This window comes from Chiloscyllium plagiosum, unplaced genomic scaffold (assembly GCF_037043375.1).
Source record: "Chiloscyllium plagiosum isolate Xiang-an unplaced genomic scaffold, Cpla_swu_hap1 HiC_scaffold_7, whole genome shotgun sequence".
NCBI lineage: Eukaryota > Metazoa > Chordata > Chondrichthyes > Orectolobiformes > Hemiscylliidae > Chiloscyllium > Chiloscyllium plagiosum.
The window spans coordinates 110523892-110547121 of record NW_028270145.1 but is presented as its reverse complement, the minus strand read 5'-3'; the positions used below and the strand labels follow the sequence as shown (position 1 = coordinate 110547121).

General features: G+C 41.3%; 1 protein-coding gene across 1 annotated transcript in view; it reads left to right on the top strand.

The window, feature by feature from the left end:
• Positions 1 to 23230, top strand: part of cfap65 (cilia and flagella associated protein 65) — a 156699-nt gene that overhangs the window by 31255 nt on the left and 102214 nt on the right. Inside the window, exons 8-13 of the mRNA XM_087988626.1 lie at positions 155 to 377; positions 6576 to 6841; positions 16015 to 16251; positions 17699 to 18058; positions 18831 to 18968; positions 21943 to 22188. Of these exons, the coding sequence (XP_087844752.1) occupies positions 155 to 377; positions 6576 to 6841; positions 16015 to 16251; positions 17699 to 18058; positions 18831 to 18968; positions 21943 to 22188 (1470 nt within the window). The remainder of the gene's footprint in view (positions 1 to 154; positions 378 to 6575; positions 6842 to 16014; positions 16252 to 17698; positions 18059 to 18830; positions 18969 to 21942; positions 22189 to 23230) is intronic.

The window sequence follows — 23230 nt, the reverse complement described above, 5'->3', positions numbered from 1 at the left end:
GATTTTTAACTTCATATCATTAGCCCAGGATAGATTGAATCCAGTTGTTGTGACGATTTTAGCAGTGGTGAGACATTGAGATATTATAAATTTGACTTTGAATCTGTTTTGTCAGTGTTTTTTTAGCTGCTGTTTATTTGCCCTGTGTTTCCAGGTGAACAGTTCATTTCGAATCGTGCATTACCGGCCCCCTGCACCACTCATGTCGGAATTTGTTTGTGAGGTCAGTGAGGGCACTGTCCAAGCCAGCAGCAGGTTCCAAGTCCCCATTATGTTCACTCCTCAGACTGTTGGTACTCAAAGTGTTGATTACTTCTACGTGATGCGGCCCAACAATAGCTCTACATCCGTGCTGAAGGCGATTGGATCATGCAAAGGTACAAATTATTTCCAACACGATAAAGTCAAGCTAAAACAATGCAAAATCACTGATAAGATGTCCTTTTAAGCGTCTCTCCTGTCTGAGCTATGATCCTGCATTTTTCTCTAGTTTCTCTCCTATCTCCCCTCCTGTCATATCTGACGTCTGTCCTTGGGATGCTGAATCACCCAAATTCCCCTCCTGCATCAACCTTCCACCTCCTTTAATTGATTCACCTGTCTCTCCCCAGGTGCTGTCCCCCTCTCCTTTGAATCTGACATCATTTGCCCCCTCCTCAAACATCTATCTCTTGACCTCTGACCTTGCAAATCACCATCCCATCTCCAACCTCCCTTTCACCTCCAAAGTTCATGAGCAAGTTGTGACCTCCCAAATATATTATGGACTGTTGTTACATAGTGAAAGGGGAAGAACAGCTGGAAATGCTATCCTCAAAGCAGCACGGTGGCACAGTGGTTAGCACTGCTGCCTCACAGCGCCAGGAACCCGGGTTCAATTCCCACTTCAGGCGACTAACTGTGTGGAGTTTGCACGTTTCTCCCCGTGTCTGCGTGGGTTTCCTCCGAGTACTCCGGTTTCCTCCCACAGTCCAAAGATGTGCAGGTCAGGTGAATTGGCCATACTAAATTGCCCGTAGTGTTAGGTAAGGGGTAAATGTAGGGGTATGGGTGGGTTGCGCTTTGGCGGGGCGGTGTGGACTTGTTGGGCTGAAGGGCCTGTTTTCACACTGTAAGTAATCTAATCTAAAAAGCAGACATGAGATGGGAAAGGAATTAAAATGTATGTTGATTGGATTAGATGAAGAGGAATGGCAGGATCTCTTCAATCAGATTGCATCCCTCCTTGACACTGAAACAGCTTTTATCAAAGTCCCAATGATATCCAATGTAACTGTGACAAAGGTAAACTTACCCTGACAGTTTGTCTTGATCTGTGATGCAAGGTGAATATTTTATAATTCATTCTTGAGCTGTTTGAATTGGCTGGGAAGGCAAGAGAGTGTGTTTTGAGTTACCTCCTTCAAATGGTGACAGGCCACTGGATATCTTGCTAGGCTGATTCAGAGAGCAATTAAGGGTCATCTGTACTCCAGTTGGTCTGAAGCCACATATAGGCCAGGCCAGGTAAGGATGGCAAACTACCCTCCCAACCAGCCTGTGCTTGCAAAAGCAAAGCACAGTCTCCAACATTAGATTTGATTCTGCAATTGGATTACGTGGGTTAAATAATACTTTGTTTTTGAACCAATTGTACAACCAGTCAGATTGGCAGTCATTCTCAGTGGGGTGCACTTGTACTTACTGGAAGTTAAATCTCTTAAAATAGAAGGCCTTGTTATTTGTGGATAGAATAACCATGTACTCATTGCACTTATTCTAACAAAGCAGCTGATGATCATTGGTAAAAGCATTGTCCTGAGGATTGAACCAATCAGAATTAACCTCTTTGGTTTAAATTTAGTCAGAGCTTGCCAGTTAATTGTCAGTCGTCATCTAATTGGGGCATTCTCCATGACAAGTCAACCTGTCAACCAATCCATATGCTGTTCTCATACAATATCAAAAATGGAACTTTTTGCAAATGTTCCAATGAGTAAAAGACAAAAAGCTCCAACAAAATGTATCTTCTTTCAGCAACAATTATTTATTGCAAAATGACTGTTTTTAAAGAACATTAATCGTCGAGATTGGTTTTTGAAAGTTTATTTTTGTTCCTTTATTTAACTAAGTTCTGCATCTGCCAAAATAGGAGTTGAATTTAGGTCTCTTGGATTACAAATCCAGCCACCAATTGTAACCATTGTTGGAACCACCAAGGCTACTTCAACAATAGTTTTTAAACTGAGCATCCAGTGCGCTGATGATTGTTCGCCATCATCATCTTGATGGAAATTATAGAATAGAAATAAATGCGAGCCCACCCAGCAATTCTGGTAACTGAGCGAAAAAAAAAGTGTATTCTGAGAGAGGAGTTCCTTAGATTTGGGCCACTTTTGGGTAAAGAGTTGAATGCCATCTGTGGGTAAAAGAGTGGGAGTGTTGGAAACATGTCCTATGGGCTAAGAGGGATAGAAGGCGTAGTAAGAGGATGGAGAGATAGAGTTTTGTAAGGCCATAGATGTATTTCCAAATGTACAAATATTTGTTGTTCGAGCTTCACTCTTGCTGAGCAAAATGTAATCTGAATTGTAGAACACAGTTGCAAATACAAGTCCTTCATGTGGGGCGGCAATGTGGCTCAGTGGTTAGCACTGCTGCCTCACAGCGCCAGGGACCTAGGTTCAATTCCCGCCTTGGGCAACTGTTTGTGTGGAGTTTGCACATTCTCCCCATGGGTTTCCTCCGGGTGCTCCGGTTTCCTCCCACAGTCCAAAGATGTGCAGGTTAGGTGAATTGGCCATGCTAAATTGCCTGTAGTGTTAGGTACATTAGTCAAGGGTAAATGTAGGGGAATGGTTCTGGGTGGTTGCTCTTCGGAGGGTCGGTGTGGACTTGTTGGCCCGAAGGGCCTGTTTCCACACTGTATGGAATCTAATCTAATCTATCATAGCCAATCAAATTTCTCATTTCAATATATAACCAATTCTCTTTTGAAATTAGTTCTGCCACTCTTCCATACAATGCATTCCAATGCATACTGACTCAATGTGTAAAACACTTCTAATTTCTAATTACCTTAAAGTTTCCAGGTCTTAATCTTCTCGGCAGCAGGAAGATTAATACCAGGAATCTTTCCTTTCTACTATCTCAAAACCCTAACTTCCTGAATACCTCAATGGCTCTCAAAGATGACTCGGTCAATACCAGGCTTTTCTTAATAGAAGAGGTTGTGTAAGCTGGGCTTGTACTCATTGGAGGTGCAAAGAATGAGAGACCTTATTGAAAAATATAAGGCTTTTAGGGAGCTTGATAAAGTAGTTATGGAGACATGGAGTTGAGGGTTATCAGAGCAGCCATGATTTCATGAAAGGTCATAGAAACCCTACAGTGTGGAAGCAGGCCATTTGGCCTATTGAGTCCGTACTGACTCTCAGAAGAGCATTCCACCCTGACCCACACCCTATCCTATCCCTGTAACTCTGCATTTCCCATGGCTAATCCATCTTGACTGCACATCCCTGGACACTGTGGAGCAATTTAGCATGGCCAATCCACCTAACCTGCACTTCTTTGGACTTTGGCAGGAAACCAGAGCACCCGGAGGAAACCTACGCAGACACAAGGTGAATGTGCAAACTCCACACAAACAGTCACCCAAGAGTGGAATTGAACCCAGGTCCCTGGCGATGTGAGGCAGCAGTGCTAACCACTGTGCCGCCTCTGGTTCAATTTCATTGAATAGTGGAGCAGACGTGATAAGCCAAATGGTCTCTATCTTTTCCTATGTCTTAAGGTCTCATGGCTCAGATTTTTGATGGAGAATTGTCAGTGTTAAAAGACACTTAACTGCAACTTTAGGCTTTAGTGCATAGTTGAGCACAAGAATCATGAAACAATGGCCTATTATTTATTGTGCCCCCACAAGCTGCACCATGGATCCTTCTGCCCTCCTGAGCCAGAAATCAGTGAAATCAATTGATCTGGCAAGTTGATGGTCTAGTGGCACTGTCACCACACTAGTATTCTAGGCCTTCATTCCTGATGAACGGCTTTTGTCCGAAACATCGATTTTCCTGCTTCTCGAATGCTGCCTGACCTGCTGTGCTTTTCCAGCACCTCTCTAATCTGTTATTCTAGAAGCCCAGGTATTGGGGTGTTGAGTTCAAATCCCATCATGGCAGCTGGTAGAATTCAAATCCAAATCCTTGTAATGAATAAATCTCAATTTGAAAGCATGATAATGGTGACAATGGAACAATTTGTCAATTATTTTAAAAAAGATATCTGGTTCAATAATATCTGTTAGAGTATGCGATCTATTGCCTTTGTCTGGTCTGACCCATATGTGACTCCAGACTCTCTCTATTGTGGTTGACTCTTCACTGCCTGCTGAATGGCCCAGCAAGCTACCCAGGGACAGACAACAAATGCTGGCCTTACAAGTGATGCCCACATTGCAAGGATGAAAAATAAACCTTCATTTGCCATGTTGCTCTTCAAATATTAATAACTATAAGCTTTATTCACTTAGATTTGACTGGAGTTTTAATTGCAATCTTAGCAATAACTATGCTGAGCAATTGATCTTGCCCTGAAAGGTAATGGAATGTTGTTAAATATCTCTTATAATTAATTGCATTTTTTATTTCAGCTCTGACCCATCTGTGTCACAATCTTTATTTTGCTTTGTGTAAAACGTTTGAAAAGTAATTTAATTATTTGTGCTTTTCATTTCCTGAAAATTCTTCAATGTGATTGACTGCATAATGATGTTGCTAAAACTCATGCTGAGAACCCCCTTTAAAGAATGCTGTAGTCAATAGTTGGGTGGGAGAGGCAAGGTTTTGCTTTAGAGGCCTTTGGATGGCTCAGTAAGGCTTTCTTTGCGATCAACAGCCCTTGCTTCACATCTTCTCTTAACCTTATTTAGTTTAATAAGAAAGGCCTGGGTTCTTTAGAATCCCCTCCTTCCTGTGCAGAGAAATATGGTCAACTCTGATCCCTTTCAGGTTTCTCAAAGTTAATTTTGAGAGACTAAACTGAGCCATTAGGTGGCAAACTGAAGTGTGAATATTTTCAGGCTATTGATTATGTAGAGAAGCACAGTCAACATAACCTGATTCTTACTCAGTGCCTGCATGCTTTGGTTCAGCAGTGTTCATTAGGTGACCGGAGGAATAGGCACTTGGGCTGAATTTCAGAATTCTTGATGTTTCGAGTTATGACATCTGGGTGAAGAGGGTTGGTAATAAAGCAAGAGAAAACCTAAAAGAAGGAAAGCAAAGAAATATTTGCATTTATACTTTACCTTTCAAAATCCCACAAAATGAAAACGCCTTATTAATCTATTTTTGTGTTCATGAAGATTAATTTAGGGCACTGGAATAAAATCAATGGGCCTGGCAGCGTCTATGGAGTAAGTAACTAAGTAATGTGTTGAGTCAAATAGGACACCTTCTGTTCATCTGTTTCTCTGCACAAATGTTACCAGACCTACTGCGTAATTGCAGCAGTTTCTGTCTTGATTTCAAATTTTCAGCATCTAAGGACAAGGGCAGCAGATACATGGGAACACCATCATCTGTAAGTTTCCCTCTGAGCCACTCACCATCTTGACTTGGAAATAGATCACCATTTCTTCAGTGTTACTGGTCAAAATCCTGGAATTCACACCTTAAGAGCATTGTGGGTCAACCTTCACTTATGGACTTAGCAGTTCGAGAAGTCAGTTCACCATCATCCTCTCAATGGCAGCTAGGGATGGGCAATAAATGCTGGCCCAGCCAGTGGCGCGGATGTTGCACAAGTGAATAAAAGAAAGAAATAACTCTCCTGCTTTTCTGTGAGATAGTGCATTGAATCATAGAATCCCTACAGTGTGGAAACAGGCCCATTGGCCCAACAAGTCCACACCGACCCTCTGAAGAGTATCCCATCCAGACCCATTCCCCTACCCTACTACTCTACATTTTACCCCTAACTAATGCACCTAACTTACACATCCCTGAACACTATAGACAATTTAGAATGGCCAATTTGGATTGTGGGAGGAATCTGGAGCACCCAGAGGAAACCCACGCAGACACAGGGAGTATGTACAAACTCCACACAGTCGCCTGAGGCTGGAATTGAACCCGGGTCCCTGGCACTGAGGCAGCAGTGCTGACCGCTGAGCCACGTGCTGCCCATTGAGATCTTTTGTTGTCCCCTTGAGAAATCAATCCGCAATTTAATATATTTTCTCCAAGTTGGCATTTCTGACACTGCAGCATTCCCTCATCACTGCACTGACAATGTCTGCCTGAATTAACATGTTCAAGTTCCTAAAGTTGAACAAACAATTTTCTCACCCCCGGTTGAGCTGAGGGTGCTACTCAACTGAGTTAGGGCTAACATTGTATACAGTCACTCCAATACTAGTTTCACAGGAACAAAATATGAATTTCTGGCAAAAATGTAGCTGGTAATAAGGAAAGGCAATTGGTCAAATAACAATATTTTGATACTGCAGCATCTTCAGAGAGGAAAGACAAGTTAGAAAGAGAAATATAATGATTAAGGGAATATATACACTACTTATTTTCTTGATCCAGGCCCAGTGGTGGCACTTGCACACCTGAAGCTGAATTTTGGATGTGTGTTTCTCGGAGAGACAGTGACTTACGTTACCGAAATCAGTAACACGTCAGATGTACCAACGTATTACCAATTTGAAATTGACTGCAGTCAGAGCGTGTTTGTCATTGACCGACCATGCGGCGAGCTGGGAGGGGAGTCAACAGAGAGGCTGAGGGTAACATTTCGACCCTCGCATGCCATAAACTACTACAGAAGAGTAGCTTGCCTTATTCACCATCAGGTACAGTGCAAACAACAATAAAATGTAGCATGGAAAGTCATTTGTACAGGCCATATCCATTGAGAAAACTAAGTTCACTGAACAAGGCTCAAATTTTCTGTCGAGCAATTAAACAAAAATACTCATTGTTATTGGGCACCTCTCGAGACTTCTGGGTATCCCAAAGCACATGACAGCTATTGTCGCACTTCTGCAGAGGAGGCATTGTGGACTGTGGCAGTCATTCAGTTGAAGTGTAATTAATGATTCATTGTAGGTATTTGGTTTGGGTAGTCAAATAGACATTCAAATACTCTGTCTTGTCTCACTTAGAATTTTATTCCTGTTAATAATAGGATCACTTATGTTATATTTTTCAACGAGGATACGCCTTGCAATTTGCGCTTTCTACTTCCACCTTTTTCGGTAATTATTAAAAATGGTCCCTTGTGATAAGACCATAAGATTAGATTAGATTAGATTCCCTACAGTATGAAAACAGGCCCTTCAGCCCAACCAGTCCACACTGACCCTCCGAAGAGTAACCCATCCAGACCCATTTCCCTCTGACTAATGCACCTAACACTATGGACAATTTAGCGTGGCCAATTCACCATGACCTGCACATCTTTGGACTGTGGGAGAAAACCCACGCAGACACGGGGAGAAGGTGCAAACTCCACACTGACAATCGCCAGAGGCTGGGATCGAACCTAGAACCTTAGTTCTGTGAGACATCAGTGCTAACCACTGAGCCACCGTGCCACCCCTATCGGAGCAGAAGCAGGCAATCCAACCCATCGAGCCTGATCTGATAATTCTCAATCCCACTTGGCAGAGAAATGCAGAGTTAACATTTTGAGCCAAGTGGTACTTCGTTAACTCTGTTTTTCCTCTCTTCACAAATGCTGCAGACCTGCTGAGTTTTTCCAGCATTTTCTGTTTTCATGGCCTGACTAGTGCATTAGACCATAAGACCATACAGTTTCAGAAAAGCCTCCTTACTTTTATGCTCTGTTCCCTTATAAATAAAGATAAGCATTCAAACTGCCTTGGATGCTAACTTTTTATGACATGTGGACGCATGGATAAGGACTCCCAAATCCCTCTGTTCTACAACTTTCTCCATTTAAAAATATTCAGCTCCTATATTCAGTGTCAGAGTCAGAGATGTACAGCACAGAAACAGACCCTTTGGTCCAACTTGTCCACACTAACCAGATAGCCTAATCCAATCTAGTCCCATTTGCCAGCACTTGGTCAATATCCCTCTAAACCCTTCCTATTCATATACCCATCGAGATGCCTTTTAAATGTTGCAATTATACCAGCCGCCACCACTTCCCCTGCCACCTCATTCCATACATTCACCACCCTCTCTGTGAAAAAGTTGCCTCTTAGGTCCCTTTTATATCTTTCTCTGCTCACCCTAAACTTATGCCCTCTACTTCTAGACTCCCCCACCCGATGGAAAATACTTTATCTATTTATCCTATCCATGCCCCTCATGATTTTATAAACCTTTATAAAGTCACCCCTCAGCTCCAGGCGAAACAGCCCCTGCCTATTCAATCTCTCCCTATAGCTCAAATCCTCCAACCCTGGCAACATTCTTGTGAATCTCTTCTGAACCCTCAGTTTGCTGGTTTAAAAAAAGGACCAATTTATCCCAAATCCAGAATTGGCTAACTAACAGGAGGCAAAGTGGGACCAGCTAAACTTTGTAACTTGCAAATTCTGCTGTAGGGCAAGGAAAGAAGCCAATTTCTCAGAATTGGGTATCGTGCTGTGGTAATAGATGGTCCTAAAGAATCTCCCTGAGTACCTTTGAGTACCTCGTTGGCATTTATTTATTTACTCATTCAAGGTTTATTAGATTATTGTGGATTTTTGGACTTAATGCTAAACCCCAAAGGTCAGAATCTCTTGTTTGGGAATAACCATACTAGCATAAGGAACAATCACTAACTTAGGGGGCAAACTAACAGGGTTAATTGGACAAAACATAATATTTGATTTTCCGTTGTGAAGATATGATGATGTAGAAAGCCGACATGGGTCAATCGCTCTTTTAAAATCCCACGCTTCTGGGATCTTCTTTTCTCCACTTCTTCAGGCTAATGCTTTGATAACTTAAACTTCTTTATATATTTCAAACACACACACAGATGTGGGATTCAAGATGTTTCATTCAGTTAACTTGTGCCTGTACAATTTGCTAATTTGCCACAATATGCCACCAAAGTGAGGGATAGGAACAGACAATATGGGAAGGTATTTAATTAGGGGAGGTAAAATTATACTGCTGTTAGACAAGTGCTGTGGAGTATAAATTGGGAACAATTGTTCTACGGGAAATGCACAACAGAAATGTGGAGGCTGTTTAAGGAGCACTTATTGTGAGTGTTAGATAACTTTCTCCCACTGAGACAGGCAATAGTATGGTGAAAAGCCTTGGGTGACAAGAGAAGAGAAGCTTCTCGTCAAGGGGAAGAAGGAAGCTTACTTAAGGTTGAGGAAGCAAGGATCTGGCACAGCTTTGGAGGATTACAGAGTAACTCAAAAATGGACTGAGGAGAGCTAGGAGGGGGTATGAAAAAGCCTTGGCAGGAAGGATTAGGGAAAACCCAAAGGCATTCTACACATACGTGGGGATAAGAGAATGATCAGAGAGAAGGTAGGGCTGATAAGGGATAGTGGAGGGAACTTGTGCCTGCAATCAGAAGAGGTAAGAGAGGCTTTAAATGAGTTTTTTGCTTCAGGATTCACTGGATAGAGGGACCTTGTTGATAGTGAGAACACTGGACCAGGTCAATAGGCTTGAACAAATTGATATTAAGAAAGTGGATGTGGTGGAAATTCTGGAAAGTACCATAATAGGTAAGTCCCCAGGGCTGGACCAGATATATCCAAGGTTACTATGGAAAGTGGGGAATGAGGTTGCTGCACCTGCCAAAGTGCATTACCTCTCATCTTCCCATATTATATTCTGCTAAGTTTTTGCCCACTCGCTTAACCTGTCTGTATTCTTCTGCAGACTTTGTTTCACCCTCGCCATTTGCCTTTCCATTTATTTCTGTGTAACTCACAAGGTTTGATGCATTTACTTTCCCCACCTGAGTGACAAATATATATTGTAAATAATTGTGGCCCCAACAGTGACTCTCCTGGCACTCTGCTAATTGGAGGCTGCCTTCCTCAAAATGTTCTCGTTATCCTAATTGTCTTTTATTAGCTAATCCTGTATCTGTGCTAATGTCCAACCTCTAACCATGAACTCTCACCTTATCAAGTACCCAAATATGTGTTACCTTATCAGACACCTTCCGGAAATTCAAATATATGGCATCCCAGCTTCCATTTAGTCATCCTGCTTGCTGCCTCTTTAAAGAATTCAGATTATTGAGTATAGGAGTTGGGAAGTCATGTTGATGTTGGTGAGGCCACTTTTAGACTACTGTGTGCAGTTGTTGTTGCCTGCTATGGAAAGATATTATTAAATTGGAGAGGGTTCAGAAAAGGTTTACCAGAATGTTGTCTGGACTGGAGGGTTTGAGTTGTAAGGAGGGGCTTGATAGGCTGAGACTTCTTCACTGGAGCATGGGAGGTTGAGGGGTGACCTTATAGAGGTTTATAAAATCATGAAGGCATAGATACTTGGGGAGGCGATGGCCTAGTGGTGGACTGTTAATCCAGGGACCCAGATAATGTTCTGGGGACACAGGCTTGAATCCGACCACGGTAGATGTTGGAATTTAATTTCAATAAGTATCTGGAATTAAGAATCTAATGATGACCATGAATCCATTGCCAATTGTTGGAAAAACCCTATCTAGTTCACTAACGTCCTTTCAGGGAAGGAACCTTGCCTACATGTGACTCCAGATGCACAGCAATGTAGTTTACTCTTAACTGCCTCGTGGGCAATTAGAAATGGGCACTTAATGCTGGCCTAGCCAGTGACACCCTCACCTCATGAATAAATAAAGAAAACAAAAATACGGTTAAAAGCAAAGGGTTTTTCTCTATAGTCGGGGAGTTCAAAACTAAGGTGAGTGGAGAAAGATTTAAAAAGCACCTGAGGAGCAACTTTTTCACACTGAAGTTGGTTTGAAAGATGAATGAACTGCCAGTGGATCTGATAGATGCAGGTGCAGTTGCAACATTTAACAGACATTTGGATAAGTACGTGAATAGGAAAAATTTAGAGAGATATGGGCCAGACGCAGGCATGTTCGACTAGTTTGGTTTGGCAACATGGTTGATGTTGACTAGTTGGACCAAAGGGTCTGTTTCTGTGCTGTAAGTCTCTAATAAATTTGGCAGATATCATTTTCCCTTCAAGAAACCATACTGACTCTGTTTGATCATATATTTTTAAATTTTTGCCATTAAATTCTTTATAATAGACTCTGACATTTTCCCAGTAATAAACATTAAGATACCTTGTCTATCGTTAACTTTTTTCTTTTCTCCTTCCCTTTCTTTAATAAAGATGTTACACTGGCAGTTTTCCAATCCTCGGGGTCTATTCCAGAGAATCTAAAGATTTCAGGAAGACTATTACCAGTGCATCCACTATCTTTGTAGCCATTTCCTTTAATATCAACGAATGCATTAGAACCAGGGCCTTATCGGTCTCTAGCCTATTAGTTTCCCTGCACGTTTTCTCTAGTTATTGTATTAATTTCCTCTCCTTTCGCCCACTGATTATTTAAGAACTTTGGAATTCTATTAGTGTCTTCTACTGTGAAAATTGATGCAAAGTGTTTATTCACCTTCTCTGTCATTTGCTGGTTCTCTATTATTATATCTCCAGTCTCATTCTTTAAGAAGACAAAACCACTTTGGCTGCTCTCTTTCCTTTTGCATATTTAAAAAAGTCCCTATTGTCAGTCTTGATATTACTTGTAAGTTTATCCTCAAAATTTATTTTCTCCCGCTTTCTCCCGCTTTTAAAACTTTCCCAATCCTCTGGTTTCCCACTAAGATTTGCCATATTATGTTCTTTTCTTTCGATTTGATGCTACCCTTACTTTGGCTGATTAGAGATGGTTGACATAACCCCTTCCTAAAATGCTGCTTTCTTGCTTGATTTTGTCTTTGCTGTGAGCCATGGATTGTTTTTGTTTAGAAAGTTATTTTTGTTCCTCAACTGTCTTTACTGTTTCCTCAGGGATTTTTTTATTCTGGCATCATTTATTAAACCTATGTCATTGCCCATCACCAGATTCAAAATGGCCTGATCTTGGTTGGATCTACAACAAATTGTCCCAAGAATCTATCCCGAATGCATTCTATGAATTCTTCCTTATGGCTTCCTCTACCAATATGACTATCCCAATCAAGATTAAAGTCTCCATGATTTATGTACTGTTTTTGTTACATGCCTTCATTATCTCCTGATCTATTCTCTGTCTCACTGTATAGTTACTGTTAAGGGGTCTTTCGACTATTTCTTGGAGTGACTTTTTCCCCTTTTTGTTTTTAGCCTCCGTCCATATGTATCTTACATAGAGTCATAGTGTCATAGAAATGTACAGTATGGAAACAAGCCCTTCAGTCCAACTCGTCCATGCCAACCAGATATCCTAACCTAATCTAATCCCATTTGCCAGCACTTGGCCCATATCCCTCTAAAATCCTTCCTATTCACGTACCCATCCAGATACCTTTTAAATGTTGTAATTGTACTAGCCTCCACCACTTCCTCTGCCAGCTCATTCCATATGCGCACGACCCTCTGCGTGAAAACGTTGCCCCTTGGGTCCCTTTTAAGTGTTGAAAATGTGTTGCTGGAAAAGTGCAGCAGGTCAGGCAGCATCCAGGGAACAGGAGAATCGATGTTTCGGGCATAAGCCCTGTTCCCTGGATGCTGCCTGACCTGCTGCGCTTTTCCAGCAACACATTTTCAGCTCTGATCTCCAGCATCTGCAGACCTCACTTTCTCCTCCCTTTTAAGTGTTGCCCCTTTCACCCTAAAACAATGTTCTGGACTCCCCCACCCCATGGAAAAAAGACCTTGTCTATTTATCCTAAACATGCCCTTCATGATTTTATAAATCTCTATAAGGTAACTCCTCAGCCTTCGACACTCCAGGAAAAACATCCACAGCATATCCAGCCAATCCCTGTAGCTCAAATCCTCCAACCCTGGCAACATCCTTGTAAGTCTTTTCTGAACCCTTTCAAGTTTCACAACATCCTTCCAATAGGAAGGAGACCAGAATTGCATGCAATGTTCCAAAAGTGGCCGAACCAATGTCCTTTACAGCAGCAACGTGGTTTCCCAACTCCTGTAGTCAATGCTCTGTCCAATAAAAGAAAGCGTACCAAATGTCTCCTTCACTATCCCCTCTACCTGCGATTCCACTTTCAAGGAACAATGATCCAAGATCATTTGCTAGTGCATGTATTCCATTCCGTAAGAACATGTGCCCCTTATTGAAATTTGTATTAACAAATTATTAGTGTTGTTACATGCATTCAAATGATTAGATTTTTAACTGGTACATCTGTTTGTCAGAGCTTTTCTTCCTAGGATAACAAAAGTCACTTGGAAAAACCAGATCAGTTAGAAACCTTATAGTGCTAGTATATTCTGCCATGGTAGGTTATTCAAAAACTTGAGTCTAGTTTATTTTAAGATGAGCTGATGGTTTTTGAGAATTGCAACTACAAGTATTTTTATTTAATATTATCATTAAAAAATTGCACAAACTTTATGTAACAACTAAGCTGAGAAGGAAAGAAAGAAAAGTGCATGAACTTTGATTTTTGTAACACTTTCTAAAAAATCATTTTCAGGATTCCCCAGCGCTCATGAAGCATGGTCCCATGGTTCTGATACTTGAGAAGTCTCAGGTATTATGAAGCAGTTTGCAAAAAGGTCAATAATATCAGTAAAGGAGACATGGAGGAAATTAGAAAGGCACAGAGGGGAAAGAAAATAATAATCTCTGTCAAGTTGAACGTTGCTTTCATGATTGGCATTGCCTCCATTTTGAGCTGAACCATTTATCCCTTCTTTCTCAAATGGTTGACCTGATATTTCTAAAAATATCTTTATTATTGGCTTAAACCATTCCCCGTGGTGCCCAATTCCACATTCTTGCAGTGCAACTTAGTGATTGATGTATCTATACTTTGAGATTCTGTGTTCCTCTACTCCCCCTAGACAGGCACTTTCCAAGTGATGTGACCTCTGTATGCTTCCTCACAAAATGTATACCTCCTATTTATCGGAGTTGAACGTTCTTTCCCAATCGCTTCCCCATTCTGCAAACGTTATTGGTTGCAGTCCTCCTGAATATTAATTATCCCCAATAATTTATGGAATGTGGCATTGTAGTGGCAATGCCACTGAACTAGGACCGCTGACCAACAGATTAATATTCTCAGGGCGTGGATTTGAATCCCACCATGACAGACAGTGAAATTTGAATTCAATAAAAATGTGGAATAAAAATATAGCCCAATTGTGAACATGTAAGCACCGTTGTTTGTCATAAACAAAATATCCGGTTTACTTATATCCTTTAGGGAAAGAAATTGGTCCTTGCTTGGTACGTGTGATTCCAATCCATAGCAATGTGGTTGACTCTTGACTGCCTTCTGGGAAATTAGGGTGCAATAAGTGCTGTCTAACCAGTAACAGCCACATCCCATGAAGAAATTTTAAAAAAGGTGCCATTATTTCATCCACAAAGTTAGAATTTGTGTTTCTGATATCAAAGTCCAAATTGTTAATTTAACTTATGAATAGTAATGATCCTTGTGGAACACCACTTCCCATTTTCTGTGATGCATCCTTACTCCCATTCTCTGCTTTCTGTCCAAATGCCTGTTGGCAATCCATTTTGCCATCATTCTACAGAATCTACACTCTCTGACCATTTTCATTCATATAGTTTGAGGAGCATTAACAGTGGCCTACTGATTGCATTTATTACATTACTAATGTCTATATTTTCTGTTAGCACCTCAAAAATTCAATAAGATCGGTCAAGCAAATATTTTTCCTTTTAGAAATACAAGCTGATTATTCATGATTATACTTCTCTTTTCTGGATGTTCTTCTATTCTCTCCTTTCAAAGACATTCAATTAGTTTTCTAATTTTAAAATGATTGGCCAAAAACCCAGTATATTCTGACACCTTAAGTAATTTACATTAGCTATCTGTAAATCCTCTGGAACCACATGCTTTCCAAAGGAAATGACTAAATATGCATTTTAGGTAAAAACAATGCTGGAAACCAGATTCTGGATTAGTGGTGCTGGAAGAGCACAGCAGTTCAGGCAGCATCCAAGGTGCAGCGAAATCGACGTTTCGGGCAAAAGCCCTTCATCAGGGCTTTTGCCCGAAACGTTGATTTCGTTGCTCTTTGGATGCTGCCTAAATATGCACTTTCCCAATCCTTGCCCTCCATCGCTTGAAAGATAAGGATAATATATGCACAGGAACACTACCACCTAGAGTTTCCTTTCCAAGCCACTCACCATCCTGACATGGAACTATATCAGCTATTCTTTCAACATTGCTGGGTCAGCATCTAGGAACACCCTCCCTAACGATATTGTAGATATCCCCAAGGACTGCAGCGATTCAAGAAGGCAGCTCACCACCACCTTCTCAGCAATAATTAGAAATTACCTTAGACAAGGTCTTTTCACCGGGGTAGGGGAGCCCAAAGCTCGTGAGCATAGATTTAGGGTGAGAGGAGAAAGATTTAAAAGGGACCAAAGGGGCAACGTTTTCACACAGAGGGCATTCATTTGTGTATGAATGCCAGAGGAAGTGGTGGAGGCTGGTACAATTACAACATTCAAAAGGTGTCTGGATGGGTATATAAATAGGAAGCATTTAGAGGAATATGAGAGAAATGCTGGCAAATGGAACTAGATTTATTTAGGATATCTGGTCAGCATGGATGAGCTGTACAACTGTGACTAAATGCTGGTCCAGCGGGCTTTGCTCACATCCTATGTGTGAATTAAAAATAATGTATAATGCTTTAGCTATCTCTTCCCTATATAGTTTTAAAATAAGCAAAGTAGTCTGTTGTGAACTGCTCTTGGATTTAATAATAACTAACTTTATTTGATAGTCCCTTGCAGATATCACAAACTATTGTGATGGATATGAAGCTTTTGAAAATTTTAGTAATCAAACTTGCCCTACCTTTATTACAGGATCCTTTATTCCTGGATCTAATTGGCACTTGCCACTCAGACCAGTTGACGCCAGCAATTCTGAAGCCCAGACACATTGAGTTGTATCGTACCAACATGGTGCGTGGACTGACATTCTACCCACCTGACATATTGAGTCTGATGCTACAGGAGGGCAAACTGCAGCTCGATGCTGATGGCACCCTGATTTTGGTTCCTGATCAATGTTGCATGATTGTGGAGAATAACAACAATGAGGTAAATGACCCTTTTTAACCCATTCACTTCCTGACACATCACCAATGTGCGAACTAGAACTAAGGCTCAAATCTAGAATTGGGGTCATTCATTCAAAGTCTATGAGAAGATAAACTTTGTAGCTCGGGTGCTCGTTGTTGTGGTTCTGTTCGCCGAGCTGGGAATTTGTGTTGCAGACGTTTCGTCCCCTGTCTAGGTGACATCCTCAGTGCTTGGGAGCCTCCTGTGAAGCACATCTGTGATGTTTCCTCCGGCATTTATGGTGGTTTGTCTCTGCCGCTTCCGGTTGTCAGTTCCAGCTGTCCACTACAGTGGCCGGTATATTGGGTCCAGGTCCTATTGGGGACAGATTCTATCAACAAACACATCGACCTGGACCCAATATACCGGCCACTGCAGCAGTTGGCTGGAACTGACAACTGGGGTCATTCATTTTGTTATTCTAAACACCAGTGTACATGCTTCAGGAAAAAACTGTAATAATATTGAATCAGATCTTTCATGAGAAAACGTAGCACACAATCCATTATTTCTAGGGAGGCAACGGCCTAGTGACATTACCAGTAGACGGTAAACTTAGAAATTCAGCTAATGTTCTGGACACCTGGGTGCAATCCCACCATGGTAAATGATGGAATTTTAATTCAGTTAAAGAATCTGGAATTAAGGGTCTAATGATGACCATGGCGTGGTTGTCAATTGTCAGAAAAACTCATTTGATTCACTAATGTCCTTTAGTGAAAGAAATCTGTCATCCTTACCCATCTGGCCTACTCCAGACTCTCAGCAATGTGACCAACTCTTATCTACCTTCTGGGCAACTACGGATGTGCAATAGATGATGGCCTAGCCAGTGACACCCACATTTCATGAGTGAATGAAGTAGAAGTCTTCTCCAGTACATCACACTACACAATTTCAATATGAATGGGTAACTCTTTAATGACCTGTGCGAGCTCACTCCAACATAAATTCTCAGATAAATTACACTCTTTACTCCAGAATTACAGTAACATTAATCTCAATTCTTATCAGAATTCTACCATAATATGTATGTTCCTTATGTATGATTACAAAATTATTGTATGTCATGACATCAGAATTATAATGTGGAGGCAGTAAGATGTATTTATGTGTCTGAAATTCATCCTGTCATCCTGTTGTCATGTATATTTGTCAAACTTTACTTCATTATTATAAACATTAATGAACAAACCAACCTCCTAGATGCTGAATGTAATGGACGAATTACATTCACACATTCTGTTAGTTCTCAGTAGAACCCCATCCCCCCACCCCCAAACATTTCTGTTCCTCCACAGTTCCCAGCTTCTTCATTCAGAAAATATATTTTTCCTTTTGAGGTGAAATATGCAATTTCCCTTGAGGGGACTGCCTTTAACTTCCTGTTTTACTCTGTGTGTTTAAATGTGTGCTTCATTCACAGGACTGTCCAAAGGCTCCATTATTGTTTCCCAATGTCCCTTCTATTGTTGAGTATTTTGATGATGGCATGCAAAATGATGTTACCATGTTTCCACCTCATGTCTCAGTCAGTGAGAGGAAGTTAGATTTTGGCAAGTGCCTGGAGCTCAACCAGATTAACCCTCTTCCTCTTTCAATGACGAATCACACAAAAGGCAAGGTCACGGTCCTCTGGACATCTCCACCAGGGAGCATCTTCACTGTGGTACCACAAACCATCGACATCCCTCCTTTGAAGAGTATGGCTTTCCGCATCTATTTCACTCCTGATAAGCTGAATATGCTATATGCGGCTGAACTGGAATGCTTTGCTTATTATAAGGTCAGTGGGTTAGAATTTCAGAATGTACTGTCAGGTTTTATTGGCAGATTGGAGCCTTGCCTCAGTGTCAGAGGATCATGGGTTCAAGATCCACATCAGAGATGTGAGCTGAGAATCTCTGGCTGGACTTCCAGCATGCTGCATGCTGCACTGTCAGAGGTATTGTCTTTCAAACAAGACACCCTAACAGAAGTCAGAGGTAGTTTCTTTACTCAGAGAGTAGTAAGGGTATGGAATGCTTTGCCTGCAACGGTTGTAGATTCACCAACTTTAAGTACATTTAAGTTGTCATTGGACAAGCATATGGAATAGTGTAGGTTAGATGGGCTTCAGATTGGTATGACAGGTCGGTGCGACATCGAGGGCCGAAGGGCCTATATTGCGCTGTTCTATGTTCTAACCATCCTCAGATGGGCATAATTGTGATCCCACAGTTTTATCTTGAGCTGGGAAAGTTTATCCAGTGTCATGGCTAGCGTTTATTTCTCAAACAGTGCTGTTGCCTAGTCCCTATCTAATTGTTGCTTGTAGGAACTTGCAGTGCTGTCATGTTTCCTGCATTGTAGCAGTGATCATATTTGACAAAACAAAACCTCACTGGCTACAAAGCACTCTGAGAGATCCTGAGGCTTTCTCATGAGCATGGCCATAGTGCTGAACTCTGGATGAATATCCAGCTGAATACTAATGTACTTAACATTCATCTTAAGTGCTTCCTTTTAGGGACTTTATGTTTGTTGCCTTGTCTCCAAATTGTTGGTGTCATTTACAGGTCATACGCGATTACCGTTTAGTAGATGATAGGACGTTCTGTCCACCATGGTCCCTCACAGTCAGTGTGCAAGCAAACACATTCCAGCTGGGACATGAGCATTTCGTTCCCAAATATGTCCTCAATTCTTTTGAAGTGGTAAGTGCATATTTAATTGAGCCACCTCCTTGATTTTAATCGGTGTGGTCAAAATGTTGGTGAAATCAATAACTTGAACCTCCTGTTCATTTTAGTCAGAGAGAACTGACATCAGTGGAAATATGGTAGTGGGCACAGATAGAAAGGTTGTAAGGACAGAGGAATCAGAGAAAGAATTAAAACTGGGAACTGCCTCAGATTATAAACTAACCTTTCAAAAGCAGGTAATTGCTCCTTTTCAAGAGTTTTCAAGAGGGGATCGAGAGACACATCCTGCCTAAAAAATAAGAAAAGGACTTAACATTGAGAGAGAGAGAGAGGTTTGCTTTTTAACTTGTTTCTGTTTAAGGAACACACAGATTTGTGTGACAATGTAAATTATGGGCAAAATTTCATGGGTCCTTTCTGGTGGGTTTACAAGTGGGGGTAAAGGGGCTGTGCAACTCTCCTTCTGCCCATCCTCTCCTCATTTGAGGGCTCCTCCCCAACCTCAATTTTGCTTCTCAGCCAATAATGTATGATAATGCTTCACTGAAAGCCCAAAATCCATTTGACTGTTGAAATACCTCTGCCCCAGGGAAAACATTATATTATTGACAGTTCTGGTTTCTCTGATCTATTCTGGCAATTGTACAATATTTATTTATACAAGATGATGTGGTTTCAAGTGCTTGTAGTTTCTGTCATTGATGTTTTATTTGTCTGAATGATTGAAGTTTTAGTTGTACAGAATGATTTTCTTTTTGCAATGACATGGAAAAGTATGAATACCATCAGCTGGGACCACATCTCTAGCTTTATATTCCACATTTATTGTTTGGATTTAAGCCCAACCAAATGCCATTTGCAATGATATTTCTAGCGTGTTACTCTGAACTTCTCATTTAATTATCACTAGCTTTTCCATGCTTTCTGCACGATCTGGTAATTGCTTAGAAGTGTCATGCATACTCTGCTTGAAGAAGATGCATCCTGATAATGCCTAACCAATTTCAAGGGTAGAGAGTCCTGGACCTGTGCTAAGAAATTTTGTCCCTGTATCCTTCTGTTTCATTACCTCATGACCATCCTTCTAATAATCTCTCTGAACGTACTTCTACCAATTTTTCTTGTGGTCTTCACCATTGACTCATATTTCATTTTGGGGTCAGTTAGCTTAATTGGCTGGACAGCTAATTTGTGAAGCTGAGTAACACCAACAGCACGGGTTCAATTCCTACACTGGCTCAGGTTGCCATGAAGGTCCCACCTTCTCAACCTCACCTGAGATATGGTGACCGTCAGGTTAAACAGCCACGAGTCGCCTCTCTCTGCCCTGTGGTCTGTAGGACTATGGTAGCTATCTGATATTTAATTTACTTTTTCCTTGGTGTTCATTTGTCACTCTATTTAAATATTCTTTAAAATGCAAGTTATATTTTAAGTATTGCTGACAAAGTTTGTTGCCCATCCCATTTGACTTTGAGGAAGTGTTGTGAACATGTTTTAAACAGAATAGTAGTAGTTTGTGTATGAGTTGCTAGGCCATTTCAAAGACAAACATGTTGCTGCGGAACTGGAGTCTCACGTAGGCCAGACCGAGTAAGGATGGCAGGTTTTCTTACGCAGAAAGGTATGTTTGTGAGCTAGTTGGGTTTATAAAACAGGTGAACATATCATGGCCATTTTTAATCAATTTAAATTCTAAAGCTGCCAATAGAGTCATAGAGTCACAGGGATGTACAGCATGGAAACAGACCCTTCGGTCCAACTTGTCCATGCTGACCAGATATCCCAATCCAATCTAGTCCCATCTACCGGCACCCGGCCCATGTACCTCCAAACCCTTTCTATTCATATACACATCCAAATGCCTCTTAAATGTTGCAATTGTACCAGCCTCCACCACATCCTCTGGCAACTCATTCCATACACGTACCACCCTCTGTGTGAAAAAGTTGCCCCTTAGGTCTCTTTTATATCTTTCCCCTCTCACCCTAAACCTATACCCTCTAGTTCTGGACTCCCCGACCCCAGGGAAAATACTTTGTCTATTTATCCTATCCATGCCCCTCATAATTTTGTAAACCTCTATAAGGTCACCCTTCAGCCTCCAGTGCTCCAGGGAAAACAGCCCCAGCCTGTTCAGCCTCTCCCTATAGCTCAAATCCTCCAACCCTGACAACATCCTTGTAAATCTTTTCTGAACCCTTTCAAGTTTCACAACATCTTTCCAATAGAAAGGAGACCAGAATTGCACGCAATAGTGGGATTTGAATTTATGCTATCAGGATTATTAAGCCAATCATCAGATTTCAATGTGGATTTTTGGTCTCCTAATTTAAAAAAGGGTGTAGATGCATTATAGAGAGATACAGCACGGAAGCATACCCTTCAGTGCAACCCGTCTGCGCTGACCAAGCATCCTAGTCTCATTTGTCAGCATTTGGCCCATATCACTCTGAAACACTTTCTGTTCCCATTAGAGGAAGGTTGGAGAAGGTTTACTTGACTGATACCTGAGATATCTGGTAAGGAATGTTAGACAGGCTGCACCTCTTTTGATTGGTGTTTAGAAGAAAGCGAGACCTTTTTGGAACAAAATTTTGAGAGGACTTGACAGGAGGCATGTGGGATCGTTGCTTGTGGAGGAGACTAGAACTGGCTGGGATCGGGCGCAGAGTTTAAAATTTTAAGGTGTTTCCCAATGAAAGGATTCTTTATCTCTGCGTTTTTGAGAGTCTTTGAACATCTTTTTCCCAGAGAGTCTTGGAAGCAGGATCATTTTAGAGGCAGAGTTAGATTCTTGACTAACAAAAAGGAGTTGATGGTTATTGGGCAAGAATGTGGAATTGAGGCCACAATCAGATCAGCTTTGACTGTGATGAATCACAGACCAGGCGAGAATGCCCAATCTTGCTGTAAATCATATGTTTGTATGTGTATTTGATCATGCATTTTTGATTCATAATTCACACTACTTTGTTTCATGCAGGTGTTGCCAGCTGTGAATGAGAAAGGAACGATATACAAGACCATGCTGCTCAAGAATACGGGGAACATGCTCCTCACCTTTTCTGTGGATGCACAGCATGAAAGCACCATCTGTATCAAACCAGATGTAGGTTTTGTGCTCCCTCAGACACATCAGATATTGACAGTGCGAGGGACCCCACAGAATGAGAGGCTTACTGGGCACACAGTGCTACTACATCTGAATGCCTCAGAGAAGTTCAATCAGGTACTTGTAAGAAATCCTAGGTTTGGAGCATTGTGCACACTTGTAGGTCCTTTATAGTCAGAAACAGGAAATTATAATGGAAAACAAAGAGATGGCAGACCAATTAAATACATATTTTGGCTCAGTCTTCACAAATAACATACAAAAAATGTTGAGAGGCAAATAGGGTCTAGTGAGAGGGAGGAACTGAAGGAAATCAGTATTAGTAGTGAAATAGTGTTGGAGAAATTAATGAGATTAAAGTACAGGAAATCTCCAGGCCCTGATTAGCTATATCCTAGACTGCTTAAGGAGGTGGCCCTAAAAATGGCAGATACATTAGTGGTCATCTTTCAAGATTCGATAGACTCTAGAGCAGGTCCTATGGATTGAAGGGTAGTTAATGTAACCCTACTGTCTAAAAAAGGACGTGGAGCAAAAATTGGGAATTATAGACCAGCTAGCTAGACGTTGATCATTTGAAAAATGCTAGAGTTAATTATAAAAGGAGGGAGAGAGAAAACAGGGAATTATAGGCCAGTTAGCCTGACATCAGTGGTGGGGGAAATGCTGGAGTCAATTATTAATGATGTAATAACTGAGCATTTGAAAAGTGGTGACAGAATTGGTCCAAGTCGACACTAAAGGGAAATCATGCTTGAGAAATCTTCTGTAATTTTTTTGAGGATGTGATCAGGAGAGTGGACAAGGGTGAATCAGTAGATGTTGTGTATCTGATCTTTCACACGAGATTAGTAAGCAAAATTAAAGCTCATGGTATCGGAGTTGATGTGGATAGAGAACTGGTTGGCAGGCAGGAAGCAGAGAGTTGGAATAAACGGGTCCTTTCCAGAGTTGTAGGCAGTGAGTTCAGTGCTGGGATCCTAGCTATTCACAATATGCATTTACGATTTGGACGAACGAATTTAGTGCAATATTTCAAATTTGCAGACAACAATAAGCTGGGTGGCAGTGTGTGCTGTGAGGAGGGTGCTAAGAGGCTGCAGGTTGACTTGGACACACCGGCTGAGTGGGAAGATACTTAGCAAATGCAATATAATGT